Below are 15649 nucleotides of genomic sequence, written 5' to 3'. Positions count from 1 at the left end.
CCTGCTGTAGGCTGATAGCTGTAGGCAGACTGGGCATACTGGGAGTTGTAGCTTTACAACAACTGGAGAGCTGCAGTTTGCCCATCCCTGGGCTAGGCTAAGGATATGCCATCAATGAAAATGTGACATATGTCCTTGAATAGGGTGAGCAACACTATTAACAATTTCATGGACTGTTTACACAAGACTGACTGGTACTAAAGGAAATGTTTATCTAAGGGCTCATTCACACGGCTGTATGAACAGATCCGCACCCGTTCCGCAATTTTGCTGAAGGTCTGCGGATCCGCAATTGCGGACAATAGGCATTTTCTATTATGGTTGCGGCCATGTGCAGTTGCAAATTGCACTACGACCATCTGAATGGGCCCTAACCTGGAGCCTCAGCGATCTTGTGCAATGTTCCGCTAAATTAGTCATTTTGTTTATTATCCTGCCATCTGTTTAATCAAACACTTAATATCTGGATGACCTATGAACTATGTTACACATTTACTAATTTATGTGTCTCATGATTACAGTAGAGAATCATTTTATGCCGGGTTTGCACTTAACCTTTAATGGTGCTGATAAAAATGCCCATACAATGCAAAAATATTTATCAGCCAGAACCTGATTATAGGAAACCTTGTGTGCCAGCAGAAGAGTATCCATTTCCAATTACGCCTCTTTTCCTAAACTACCAGCAATAATTTAAATCATACTGTTTATATACGTTTTTTTTTTTGGTATATGTTTCGTGTGTACAGCAAAAGCTTCCAACATATACGCTAAAAGTGTCCATAGCCTTATATTACCAGATGGAGGACAAAGGAGTGTCCTTCTGGCCTTTGTGTGGCTGTAATATGTTGGTACCCTGCATGCACAAGGTAAGAAATAGCAGCGAGAGCCTATGCTGTTTCGTTCTGCATTAAACGTGGATGCTTTTGTTTTTTTTAAACGTTAGCCAATATTTGACAGATCCCAGTGTATAGCATCCATTAAAGTTAGTGGAAGGGGCTCTCTGGGCTTTTTACGTAACCCATCCTTTCTTCTGCCCTATAGAAGAAAGATAGTTGGTTGGTACTAAGCTCTCCGCTGCAACACATCCGGAGCGGAAGAGCCCGCCGCCTGCAACTGAGACAGTAATGGTACTAACCTAATGATCTTTCTTCAATAGGGCAGAAGAAAGGACAGCTCCTAGACAATGCCTGGAGAACCTCTTGAGCTACAAATTATGCATATGCCACCGAATACGTTAGAATTAAAAAAATCATTATATACTCGCCTGTATCCTCAGTATATTGCTAAGGACAGTAATAGGCTGCATATACCACTATGTCACAACGTCTATACAAAAAGGACCAGCCCTGTGGCTCTAAGGCTGGGTTCACATCACGTTTTTTGCCATCCGTTTAACGTATAGAAAAAATGTATATGTTAATGGATGCCACAGACGCCATATGGTGGCATCCTCCACTATAGAGTTCCACTGCAAAAAACTGATATGTTAACGTATATGGTGCAGGATAGAAAAGCGTGATGTGTTACGCCGTTGTATCCTCCCCCCCCCCCCCCCCAAACATATCCGTTAAATGGATGGCAAAAATATGATGTGAACCCACCCTAAGAATGGCACAGGAGAGAAAACTATATCATTATTATTATTTTTTAAACTTTAAAGCATTTGATGGCATAGGCAAATATTGGATTTTGCTTCAAGTGTTTAAGCCATATGCTTTTCAATAGCTTTCTATGATGTATCTGTTAATGGCTGCATTAAACAGGTGCCTAACAGTGGCGTCTGTCATCTATAGGCTGTAATGTCATCCGTTTATCTGGGTATGTTATGAAAAGCTATAAAAGTTTTACACATACCATTATAGACAATGGGGGATGAGGATTTACCACAGCTTCCATTTAACATACGCATTGGGAGTGTACAAAGTAAGAGGAGACAAAAAATGTGACATGAACAGGGTGCAGTGTAAGGCTACTTTCACACTCACGTTTGGTGCGGATCCGTCATGGATCTGCACAGATGGATCCGTTAAGATAATACAACCGTCTGCATCCGTTACATTGTGTGCCAGATTGTGTCATACATCTTCAGATGGACACTAAAACGCTGCAGGCAGTATTTTGGTGTCCGCCTCCAAAGTGGAATGGAGATGGAACAGAGGCAAACTGATGTATTCTGAGCGGATCCTTTTCCATTCAGAATGCATTAAAGTAAAACTGATCCGTTTTGGATGGCTTGTGAGAGCCCTGAACGGATCTCGCAAACGGAAAGCCAAAACGCCAGTGTGAAAGTAGCCTTAACCAGATTATACCTCATAAAGGCAACCCAAGCGTGACTTAACTAGCAAGCGCAATGCCAAGATTTAAAGGGGTTGTCCGGGTTCAGAGCTGAACCCGGACTTACCCTTATTTTCACCCCGGCAGCCCTCCTGAGCCTGGCATCGGAGCATCTCATGCTCCGATGCGCTCCCGTGCCCTGCGCTAGATCGCACAGGGCACCGGCTCTTTTGTTTTCAATAACACACTGCCGGGCGGTAACTTCCGCCCGGCAGTGTGTTCGGTGACGTCACCGGCTCTGAGGGGCGGGTTTTAGCTCTGCCCTAGCCGTTTTACTGGCTAGGGCAGAGCCAAATCCCGCCCATCAGTGCCGGTGACGTCACCGGGGTTCCTGTCAGCCCCATAGAGAGCCCCGGTATGTCACCGGAACTCAGAAAAATGCCTTTGCCCTGTGCAATTTAGCGCAGGGCAAAGGAGAGCATCGGAGCATGAACTGCTCCGATGCTCATGTCAGGGGGGCTGCCTGGGTGAAAATGGAGGTATGTCCAGGTTCAGCTCTGAACCTGGACAACCCCTTTAAGTGCAAGTCTACTTTCAGATTTTATTCCCCAAAGCGTATGCTAAATAAATACCGGAAAATGACATCTAGATTCCTTAGTGAATAGTTCTCACGAGTAGAGACCTTTATCGCCAGTGCCCACATGTATGGGGTGTACATTTGCAGGCAGCATCCTAGTTTATATTCCCATAGTTTTGTCCATGCCACTGGCGGTTCAGAAGTTTAGAATGTACCACAAGCTGCCCTCTAGGTTAGTGCTCGCCACTCTTAGATGTTGATATTGATGGTTTCCACAACAGCATGGAAATTCAGTGTGTTCACTTCTGGCAGTGTGTCTTCTGCTTGGAGAAATGTGAACGTGCTGATATTTTGCTGCTAAGTCAAATGCCATGCTACTAATGCAAGTCTTCATCTCTCTTCCTGGTTATATCCAATGACAGACAGAAGTGTGACTGGAATACCATTGAGTCTACTAAGATACACTTTGCATAAGGGAAAAGCACGATCAGAAATTATCTGCAATATCCATGTTAAATACACCAGCGTACCTCATTGAAATGAACATCCTGCATTCCAACATCTTCCATCATGGAGGCCTCCTCATCAATATTTGGAGTGATCACTCTAAAGGTTGAGCAACCTTGTCTAAACATTCCTGGGAATACCAAAGATCATGCCTTAGATTAACACATTTAAATAAAGCGTTCAATGATCAGAGAGACAGTCATTATTATACAAAGGCCTAAATGACAATGGATTTATAGTTCTATCCTCCTTCACATCAACTTTTCAACCAATATCTAGACTTCCACTTCAATGCTCTGGATTACCGACTACAGACGGGATCCTGCATTACACAGACAACCTACTTATTTAATTGGGCATTGTGTAATACTTCTTTCCACCTGTGGTGGTGCTGCAGACTTGAACCCAATTGAGCATTTGTGGGACCACCTTGATCGTCCTGTTCGCTATATGGATCCTCCCCCACGCCCCCTCCATCAGTTGTGGGATGCACTGCAGTCAACATGGCTTCACATACCGGTGACAACCTGCCAGGACCTTACTGAGTCACTCCCAGCCTGTCTAGCTGCACACGATGGTTACTAGCTGTGGCCATAATATTGGGATTCACGTGTGTATGATATGTTTCTATCTCTCTTCATTCTACAGCACAATACTCAAGTTACAAGGAAACTGGCATTGTGACGTCTAGTGACCTAATGAATGGTCTCATTATAGGTATCTCTGTTACATTGTGCAGCTACAAAAGGTGAACTAGTGATACAAGATGCATACAGGTCATTATGGGATGTTAATGGGAGAGTGTCTTTGCTATTTTAATGCAGACCGACTGCTTTTAAAAACAGCATGTAAAGCGGAGATTTCTTGGCAAGTACAGATGGAGTACGTGTTTTTATATACTTCATCTAAATTTGCCAGGAAACTGTGGCAGATCGCTGCAGTTTTGCCATGTGGCACACTAACACCCCATGGCGGCAACTTCAGAGGAACAATGAAACAATGTTTATATAAGAGTTCTCACTATTATGTATAATAGATTATAAGAGAATAGTAAAAAGTAAGGCTACAAAGGAGCATAGGTGCTGCTAATGTGACAAGGCATATTAGAAAAGATAATATAAAATATGCCTGAATAAACAGAGCAAATGAAAGCTGTAAATAAGTGAAAGCCGTGTGCAGCCTTCTGTAATTTATTATCAATACTTTATAGTGTTATTTCTGTTCACTGGAAGCAGCTCAAATGATAAATGAGAGATAAGACTGAATAACACATGTTACTGATACCACGCTCACCTTTCCTCAGGAGATATTCTGCTACCAGAGCAGCCACGTGTACATAGCACATTGCTGCCTGCAAGACAGGAAAACGGACACAATCAGAAACAGAGTGCTTCTCGTACTCAAATGTCTGAAGTCTTAGGCCTTATTAACACAGTCAGTGGTTGGTCAGTGATTGTGAGTAGTGTTGAGTGAAGTGAGCTTCAGATGCTTCCAGTTGAAAACTTCAGAATGGTACTGTACAGAGATCAGTCTCCATACAGTATTAGAATGTATGGGCTCTGATGAGCCGAAGTTAGTTATTCACGAACTCGCGCGTGACTTTGTTGAATAACTTCAGTAGTCAATTTTTAAAGTGGGAAACAACTTTAAAACTTGAAACCGAACTCTGCTTCGGTTTAGACTAGTACGAGTTCGGTTTCAAGTGTTAAAGTGGTTTTCCACTTTAAAAATGAACTACCAAAGTTATTAAACAAAGTCATACGTAACTTCACGAATAACTTACTTTGTCTCATCGGAGCCCATACATTCTAATACTGTATGGAGAGGGATTTTGAACATAGCGACTTCGGATAAACTATCCGAAGATCACTTTGCTCAACGTTAATTGTGAGTCACAGCCAGAAGTAGAGCCTCTACAGAGGTAAGGTATAAGGCAAAGCTTTGCACCTGCTTTGTGTTTTTTGCCCCGGACCTGGTTTAGGCTCACAATCACTGATGGAAGTCATTGACCAACTAACTAAGGGCCCAGAGTATGCTCCAGAAAAAAAACAAAAAACAAACTGCCACTGACCCAAAAATGCCACTAATTTGTCACAAACCCAAAGTTTGGGGCACTCTTATTAAGACCGGCGTTTTAGACACCGGTTTTAATAACCCCTGCACTGGCGGTGAATCCGCCAGAGTAATGAAGAGACCTTTTTCTACGCCTAAAACAGGTGTAGAAAATAGTGAATGAGACGGCCCTGCTGTTCTGTCCCCTTCCCCGCCCACGCCACACCCACTTTTTTTTAGGCCTGGTGTGAGTGAGAAGTCGCAGATTGCGTTGCAAAGTTCCTTTGCTCCACAATCTGCGCCAGAGATACGCCTAAATTAGGCGTATTTCTGTTTAATAAGTGACACCCTTTGTATGTAGTGTGCATCATGTTTCTCTACAGATATTAAGATAACTTTTTACCACAAAACATATTGCATACAAAAACACTAAGAAAAGTGGCATAAAAATGTAGAATATGTGTGTGTGAAACTAGTCTAAGGCTAGTTTAACACCTGTAGTAAGGTATCCGGCAGGCTGTTACAGCAGAAGAACCGCCGGATTCAGCTGGATCCGGCCTAGCCAAATACCATTGCCAGGGCCCACTGACTATAACGGACAAATCCCATTATAATTAAAGGACTTTTGGGGGTGCATGGTCCTATCCGGTTATGCCTGATGCGATGAACTCCCGTAGGCTGTTCATCTGCTGGAAAAGCGGATACTTTACCACAGGAGTGCAAGTAGGCTAACAGACGTTACGTAAATTTGAACTGATATCATATGACAAAGAATTTGTTAACATCCAGGTTAATGCAAGTGTATCAAATCCAGAAGAGAACAGTACAATAAAGCTCAGTGAACACATTTCAGACCATATGTCTGATTTTTAGAGGACTAACTGCTCAATCAGGAACCCTTGTTACAGGACTAGTGGTGGTTCCAGCTGTCAAATGCCCACCAAGCAGATATTTATGGCATATCAAACTGACAAGTCATAAATGTTTTATCCATGGTGCTTTAACACCTTATTTAGTAACCAAAATAATAAAATAATTTATACTGTGCATCTGGGAACATATACCTATATAAAAATGTCATACAAGATAGATTTGAACAGAAAGTCTGCTACCTCTGACAAGTCTCCATGTTTGACATGGATCCTGGCCATGCTGTCAAGCCAGGTTTTCCTCAGCTCTGGGGTGCTGGCATAGGACTTGGCCAGACTGTACTGCAGGTCAACAAGCATTTCTGGATCATTCTCATGCTCCTTCATTTGAGCTGTGGCCATAAGGACTGTGCGGATTCTTTTAGTAAGATCTTTGACATCAGAAGAGAACGTTGTATGCTAGAAAACAGACAATTAACGTGAATGATTAAATAGCTCTGACAGACAGAACAAAACAGGGTGGATTAAAAATCTATGATTTTTTTTATTTAAATCAGATTTTTTTTTATCAGATTTTTTTTAAATATAAAATGCTTTTTGAGGAATGTATATTACCATCCAAAGGTAATTCAATTATGAAATAAAGATTCGTTTTTTAATTATGTAGAATAAGGCTGTATATGTTGAATTTTTTTGGTAAATTCCATTAATCCATTTTTGTAAGATTATGGGGCAGTTTCTCTGCCTACAAGATATTATCACAGATGCTTGGTTTACTTTTGCAGGTCTCAAAACTGAATTGGACTCAGCAGAGATCACATGCCTCTTCTTCACAGCAAAAATGTTATAACATGACCGTAGTTGAGAAAAAGACCTTAATCCTAACTTCTACAAACCTATGAATGCAAAATCAACCTAATCAAACTAATATGAAAAGTTGTTATTCTAAAAAATCTTCATTTACTTACATATTATAAGTTATACCAGCAAGAATTGGTCTTTATGTAGAAAACTATGATTTAAATCAAGCCTTACTGACTAGTGATTAAAATCAAATCCACCCTGGAACAAAACAAACTATGCTCCGTATCTGGGTTTTAGCAATTATATTAGGAGAAGTGGAAAGTGGACTGGTTATTCCCTAAGAAAATGTTTAGCCAATTTTCTTTTTGATCTCGAGAGGTAGGGCAGAACAGATCTACATGAAGTCTACATGGGCAGACAGACCAAGCATAATTTCCTGCTTGTTACAAGAGGTGATAGTTGCATTTACATGCAACAAATGCCTTTGCTGTATGGGGACGAGTGATCACTTGTCCCCATGCACATATATTGTTGCAGAGATACAGGCATTTTATATTCAGTTGTGAAAGCCATTTTTCAAAAGCCATATTGGTTGACAAATTTGAATTAACTTCTCAGGAAGTCCTCCTCTAAAACTTAGGAGCGTCTTATAAGCGGGTGCATTTTATAGGGCAAAAAATACGGTATATATATTTGTGCCATGTTAGCCAGTAAATAAAAGTTTAAAAAAGATTGAGATTCCTCAGTGGTTGATACCTTTTAATGTTTAACTAAAAAGATGATGACAAAATCTTAAGACAGTGTCTGAAGATTCACAGATTTAGGCCTCTTTCACACTACCGTTTTTCCCCCCCCCGCTTTGCGGGCCGTTTTTTTGCGTTCTGTATACGGAACCATTCATTTCAATGGGTCCGCAAAAAAAAAGGAATGTACTCCGTATCCATGTTTCCGTATCTCTGTTCAAAGATAGAAGATGTCCTATATTTGGCCGCAAATCACGTTCCGTGGCTCCATTAAAGTCAATGGGTCTGCAAAAAAAACTGAATGCATAAGGAAATGCATCCGTATGTCTTCCGTATCCGTTCTGTTTTTTGCGGAACCATCTATTGAAAATGTTATTCCCAGCCCAATTTGTTCTATGTAATTACTGTATACTGTATATGCCATACGGAAAAACGGAACCGAAACACAAAACGGATCAGTGAAAAACAGACCGCAAAACACTGAAATAGCCATATGGTAGTGTGAAAGAGGCCTTATACAGATAAATACAGATTTATAAATCTGTGAATCTTCAGACACTGTCTTAAGAGACACCTGATGAAGAGGCCCAAGTAGCCTTCGAAAGCTTGCAATTTTGTAATCATCTTTTTAGTTAACCATTAAAAGGTATCAACCACTGAGGAATCTCAATCTTTTTTTCTTTTATTTACTGGCTAACATGGCACAGATATATATACCGTATTTTTCACCCTATAAGATGCACTGGCCTATAAGACGCTCCTAAGTTTTAGAGGAGGACAATAAGAAAATAATATTTTTCATTAGATCTAAGGTCAGACCAACAATCAGACCCCCCAATGTTAATAAGACCCCAATAAGACCTAAGATCAGACCCCCAATCAGATCTCAGCTCAGACCCCAAAGTGAACGACCCCCAATCAGACCTCAGATAAGAGCCCCAATATTAATGAGACCCCCAATCAGACCTCAGATCAGCCCCCATGCCTTTCATCAGCCCCCATGCCTTGTACACAGGAGCAGGCAGTGTGAAGACTTAAGAGGGGGAGCAGGCATGTGTGGCAGAAAAGCCTGCTCTGCCCCTCATCTGTCTGCTCCCGCGCTCCCACCAACGTTCTCACTGCAAATCTGCCGGCCGGTCCTTATCAACCAGCACCAGACAGGGCCAGCCGGTCTCTATCACCCTACACCAGACCTGACCCTACCACCCAGCGCACGCCGTGGCCAGTCCCCATCAGCAAACGCACGCTGCGGCCGCCGGGCTCTAAATCTTCAGGTAACTTGGATGTCTGGTACATCACAGGCTGCTGTTCCTATGCAGAGCAGCCTGCGATGTACCGAGCATAAGCAATGTGCCGCACATTTTATATTTCTTTAACCTGTATTCACCCCATAAGACGCACTAGCGTTTTCCCCCAATTTTAGGGGGAAAAAAGTGCTACTTATGGGGCAAAAAATACGGTATATATATTTTTTACTCTTCTCAGGAACAGACATCCATGTGAAAAGGACATTTTTATGTTTTTATATTGTACACCACTGTAAAACCCAGCACCGACCCAGTAGATTAACAGCAGACATATACAATACCCAGCACATTACAGTATGTAATGACACAATTAAAAGCACATTTCTATTATATGCACGGATATACAAGTTGAAGAACTATATATAGTAATCTGGTGAAGATCAAAGCAGCAGGACTTGGTCTATACTGGAATAAAGATAGTGAGCTCCCTCTGTTGGTGGTAACCCTAATTGCAGTGGCTTTTTAATAAAAAATAAATAATTCATCCACATGTTTTTTTTTCCCTCCATTATTTACTAACCTTAATAAGACGGTCACTGTTTGCACAGTTGTTGATTATTGAGAGGGACTGTTGGAATCGTGTGCCTCCTATCCCAACCACATCTGCTATTAACTGGCTCACTGATATGATCACCTGTAAAGTGCAGACATGAAACATAAATAAGGTTAAAATGCAGAAACGAAGGTAACATATACTGCAATTTCTAACATCGGGATAATGTATTAGCAACAGTGTAATGGTTAAAGAAGACATAAGCATAGATCCTATACTTCTGTTTGTATTCCGATATGTAAAATGGAATTTGAGATATCAATGCTTTTTTTTTCCTTTTTGTTAATAAAAGTTAAAAAAAAAGCAAAAATAAACAATACATACAGTCATGTGAAAAAATTAGGACACCCTTTGAAAGCATGTGGTTTTTTGTAACATTTTTAATAAAAGGTTATTTCATCTCCGTTTCAACAATACAGAGAGATTAAAGTAATCCAACTAAACAAAGAAAACTGAAGAAAAGTCTTTTCAAGATCTTCTGTAAATGTCATTCTACAAAAATGCCTATTCTAACTGAGGAAAAAGATAGGACACCCTTGCCCCTAATAGCGAGTGTTACCTCCTTTGGCTGAAATAACTGCAGTGAGACGGTTCTTGTAGCCATCTACCAGTCTTCGACATCGGTCTGAGGAAATTTTACCCCACTCCTCAATGCAGAACTTTTTCAGCTGTGAGATGTTTGAGGGGTTTCTTGCACGTACAGCCCTTTTCAAGTCACCCCACAGCATCTCAATGGGATTCAAATCTGGACTTTGACTTGGCCATTCCAGGACTCTCCATTTCTTCTTTTTCAGCCAATCTTTGGTTGATTTACTAGTATGTTTTGGGTCATTGTCATGTTGCATGGTCCAGTTCCGCTTCAGCTTTAATTTTCTAACTGATGGTCTCACATGTTCTTCAAGCACCTTCTGATACACAGTAGAATTCATCGTGGATTCTATGATGGTGAGCTGACCAGGTCCTGCTGCAGCAAAGCAGCCCCAAACCATGACACTTCCACCTCCATGCTTCACAGTTGGTATGAGGTTCTTTTCTTGGAATGCTGTGTTTGGTTTACGCCAAACATGTCCTCTGCTGTTGTGTCCAAATAATTCAATTTTGGACTCATCTGTCCAAAGAACATTATTCCAGAAGTCCTGGTCTTTGTCAACTTTATCTCTGGCAAATGTCAGTCTGGCCTCGATGTTTCTCTTGGAAAGCAAAGGTTTCCTCCTTGCACACCTCCCATGCAAGTTAAACTTGTACAGTCTCTTTCTGATTGTAGAGGCATGTACTTCTACATCAACAGTAGCCAGAGCCTGCTGTAGTTCTCGAGATGACACTTTAGGGTTTTTGGAGACCTCTTTTAGCATCTTGCGGTCTGCTCTTGGGGTGAACTTGCTGGGGCGACCAGTCCTGGGCATGTTGGCAGTTGTTTTGAAAGCCCTCCACTTGTAGACTATCTTCCGGACAGTGGAATGGCTGATTTCAAAATCTTTTGAGATCTTTTTAAATCCCTTCCCAGACTCATAGGCTGCTACAATCTTTTTTCTGAAGTCCTCTGACAGCTCTTTTGCTCTCACCATGGTGCTCACTCTCACTTCAACAGTCAGGAGCACACCAAACTAAATGTCTGAGGTTTAAATAGGGCAAGCCTCATTCAACATGCAGAGTAACGATCTACTAATTATGTGCACCTGGTGTGATATACCTGTGTGAGATCTGAGCCAATTTAAGAGGGAATACATGTGAGGGTGTCCTATCTTTTTCCTCAGTTAGAATAGGCATTTTTGTAGAATGACATTTACAGAAGATCTTGAAAAGACTTTTCTTCAGTTTTCTTTGTTTAGTTGGATTACTTTAATCTCTCTGTATTGTTGAAACGGAGATGAAATAACCTTTTATTAAAAATGTTACAAAAAACCACATGCTTTCAAAGGGTGTCCTAATTTTTTCACATGACTGTAACTAAGATACATTAATACCAATACATAATATCTGATGAGAAGAGGGGAAATCCAACACAACAGTCAAGATCCTGTAAAATATTTCACTTTCCCAGAGGTTTCCCGGCTTATCACCAGGTCATGAGCTTCTTACGGCCAAGACTCAGAGATTTCATGAAGGAGTTCCCTTCCAACTAACATGATCTATTGTTAACTTCGGAATCGATGCATCAGTCTTAATCAGACATTTCAGCTAAAATGAGAAGGACTTCTCCATGGATACCCTCCCTATAAACTGTTTAAGTCCTAGGAGAAAGATTTTAATAAGCCAGGTTTGCATACTAAGATACTGCAGGGCTGGATGAGAGTTAGAAGAGTAGAACCAAATGAGATTTCGAGGGAAACCCAGTTTAAATTAATACACAAGGCAATATATGGTTTCTATGAATCAAACACGTTTATTGTTAAAGACTGAAAGGCTGGTTATCAAGTTGTTGGAGTGCCATACGCTGAATACGGATCTTTTGCATGGTATCTGGACCTGTCCACAAACTTCATTTACTGGGTTTGGGGGTTACCATCTCTCCTTGGGGTAAGAGCGCCTTAATCGGCATGAGGAGACTTATAGGCTATTCATGCTCCTCTGGAATTCTAGGAAGAAAGGGATGCAAATGAGCTCTTGACAAGCTCTGCCTCTAATGCCACCAGATGTAAGGCAGCTATCCTATAAGTCAATGATCTTCTTAACATTGGCTTAAAAAGGCTTATTTAAAAAGCTGAACATTGACTTGTAGGATAGCTGCCTTACATCTGGTGGCATTATAGGCAGAGCTTGTTAAGAGCTCATTTGCATCCCTTTCTTCCCATTTACTGGGAGATGGTACGGAATAATATGAGAAGAATTATGCAGATAGATATCCCTGAAACCTTTCAGCACAACCACATGGTACTTCCAGGACAGCTTGAGAGGGACATTAGAACGTCTGGAGCAGGCGGTTAGGTAGATTAGTAGGTCTAACTAATAGAAGATCTAACTAGAGAGCGGGCAAGGAGGAATTGAGGAGGTTGGGCTCTTTTGTGGATTGGGAGTGTGGGGGTGGTTACTCTACCTTACATTAGCTCTTATGTTGTTCATTTAATACTAGATCACCTGAATGTAATACTGTCCATGAAATTGTCAAGTTCATCATCCCGAAGGGCAAGACTTCAATGTAACCTATGTAATTTGGTCTACTTTTTCTTGAGTAGTTATATGTCAGTAACAATGCTATATCCAACCTAGAGCTCATTTCTTAAACGGGTTCACGTGGATTTTTTTGAACAACAGCAATGTAAGGTTTAAATGAATGAAAAGTACCAATTTTAGAAGTTAGCCTGCAAAGTAAAATGTGAATGACGTCCACATAATCTACAAGTGCCAGGCCTGTCAGGGACTTCACTAATGGGAATTTATTCTCCATATTTTAAGCCACGAGAAACCACATACAAGTCACACGGCAATCACCTGTAGATGAGTTCTGACAAAAGACTTCTTTCCAGTGTAGTCAAAGTTATTCCTCATTAAGAAGTACAGGAGCTGAGAGGAGTCCGTTCGGATGGAGCTTAGCTTGGAATTGCAGCATTTAAGAATTTCGTAACACAAGGCAGCGCACATATCAGCTCTTCCTTCATAAAATGTTGATGGAAACTGAGAGGTAAAGAAACAAGCATATTACAGTGAAAGATCTGTCCATAATTACAGGTTGAAACATTAGACAGAATGGTATGGGTTATGATCCGGACACTGCAGCTTACGTGGTGAAACGCTGTATTTATAATGTAATGGATCACGTCATAAATATATTTTATATTATTGCAGAGACATTTACTCAACCTGGAATGTATAATCCATAAATTCTGATCATCCAGACCTGAACTAGAATATAATGTGGAATTTCACATGATCAAAAGTGGAAGACAAATGTGGAAATTCCTATTTTTTTTTTTTAAATCCATAGTGTATTTTGTGTTAACATTTTATATTAGGTTTCCTTCTGGAAGGTTTTATGCCCATAAAATAGCATTTTATACACACGTTTATGTGGCTCTCTGATAATCCAGCACCTAGCAGGCCTCAATGATAGTGAATTGATGAACATAGTATGGGTACAAATTCTACACAGATAAGGACTGCAAAATGAAGCCAACATAAAATAAAAAGCTATAAACTTTTACATCAGGCCCACCACACTGACCTTATAAATTAAAGACCGCAATGCAGTGAAGACATTTTTAAGCGTAGTCTCAGACTGATTTTTCTGAAGAAAGCACAGATACACATCAAACACCTTCTTCATCAAGGGATTGTGACCATGGTCAGCAATAAGTTGGTTCTGGAGAAACAAAAATACCATAAGACGTTTTTTGTAGTGCCACAATAACAAGAAAAGCAGTAAGATATATTCCACCTGAATAGCACTGCAAAAGATCAAAAGTGGGCATCAAGAGGGGCAAATAACATTGGTACACGGAAACACAGAATATATGTTAGGACGTAACTGCACCCTATGCAGTAATACTACCTGACTGCATCTTCATGAGGCAATAGCACTTGATAATTCCTGCATCAATCTAGTAGTGTCCACCACAGGGGGAATCAAGCATCAAACAGGCAATGGGTTGTCTGTGTAATGTAGGACAGGATAGGTCCTCAGTAGAGAGATGCTCTTTGTAGCCACTCTGGGAGGCCCCCTGTGTTAACTTAGTGGGGTATTTGAGAATAGGTTTTACAAACTAAATACACCCTTTAAGAAACATACCAATATTCGGGACCAGAGATGGTGTGCCACAAAGTTATCATTGGTTGACCCATTTAATAAAAGTTCAGAAAAAATACTAGTATACCAAAAGATCCTAAAAACGACAGTATTATGTGGTTTGCTCAACTATTCCTGGAATATCCAAGTAGCCTAAAACACAGGCGGAATTGGTCAAACAAGACTGGTAAGATGAAAAGATGCTGATGTATGCCTGATGTAATAAGCAATTATACCTGGTCACCTATTGCACATTAACTTTACATGTGGAAATACAGCAAATAAGTAAAAAAAAAAAAGGTAATATTTATTACAGCTAAGAAAGATTGTTATTTTATAATAATCTATGACTGTAACAATTCTTATTATGAGAAGCTGCTATTCCAGTAAGAGAGGAAAGCATCTATTGTCATGTATTCTAAAAACTGTTTTATAGATTGCTATCATACAATATTGGGGTAACACCCCTCCCCAACCCATATCTCACCCCAAAAAGCCCCACAAACCTTAAATGCCATGGTGAATAATGACAGTGTGTCCAGGATTGTAAGGCATACTTCCGTAGCTATGTTTGCTTCAAGTAACGACTGGTGAAGAATATCTGCATCTGAATGACCGTAGCCTAAAAAAAAAAAAAGAGGAGCAGTCGGTAAAGGTTTTTGTTATAAATCATCATACATGTAACTAAATATCAGAACATCAGCTCATTAAATAACATAACTGCGAAAATATAAAATGCAGCAAAGGATTAAAGATGAACTGAATTCACGAATGGCTGTGACCTATAATTATGGTTGCATTTTAATCATTTTGTGCTAAAAACAGTTTAATTGGTCTTTATTAAAAATGTTCAAAAGTTTGTGTCCTACAGCCTTCCTTTTCAGCGAATCTGCAGACTATCTCGCTTTCTGTTTTGGAGGCACTCTTTCAGGCAACTACTCTGGCGGCTGTATGTCTAGCCCTTGTCTCTCAATTCCTGACAGCTTAAACAGTTTTTTAAGCCATATTCTTATAGCTATGAGTGTTTATGACTTGTCAGGAATTCAGAAACAAGGGCTAGACATACAGCCGTCAGGGTAGTTGCCTGACATGGTAGTTGCCTGACATACAAAACAGTAGTCTGCAGATTCTCTGAAAGGGAAGGCTGTAGAACAGAAACTTTTGAACATTTTTAACAAAGACCAATTGAAAAATTATTTTCAGCCCAAAATGAGTAAAATGCAATGCTAAAAAATGTATC

General features: G+C 40.4%; 1 protein-coding gene across 5 annotated transcripts in view; it reads right to left on the bottom strand.

Annotated features, from left to right (window-relative positions):
- Positions 1-15649, bottom strand: part of DOCK9 (dedicator of cytokinesis 9) — a 236034-nt gene that overhangs the window by 18109 nt on the left and 202276 nt on the right. For all 5 annotated transcript variants that reach the window (XM_044284631.1, XM_044284628.1, XM_044284630.1 and 2 more), the window contains exons 39-45: positions 14916-15031; positions 13849-13986; positions 13119-13301; positions 9657-9770; positions 6526-6741; positions 4655-4712; positions 3385-3491 (exon numbers count right to left, since the gene is read on the bottom strand). In XM_044284631.1, the coding sequence (XP_044140566.1) occupies positions 3385-3491; positions 4655-4712; positions 6526-6741; positions 9657-9770; positions 13119-13301; positions 13849-13986; positions 14916-15031 (932 nt within the window). The remainder of the gene's footprint in view (positions 1-3384; positions 3492-4654; positions 4713-6525; positions 6742-9656; positions 9771-13118; positions 13302-13848; positions 13987-14915; positions 15032-15649) is intronic.

The sequence above is a fragment of the Bufo gargarizans genome, chromosome 3, assembly GCF_014858855.1.
Source record: "Bufo gargarizans isolate SCDJY-AF-19 chromosome 3, ASM1485885v1, whole genome shotgun sequence".
Classification (NCBI taxonomy): Eukaryota; Metazoa; Chordata; class Amphibia; order Anura; family Bufonidae; genus Bufo; species Bufo gargarizans.
The sequence above is the reverse complement of the archived record's forward strand: the minus strand, read 5'-3'. Positions and strand labels throughout refer to the sequence as shown.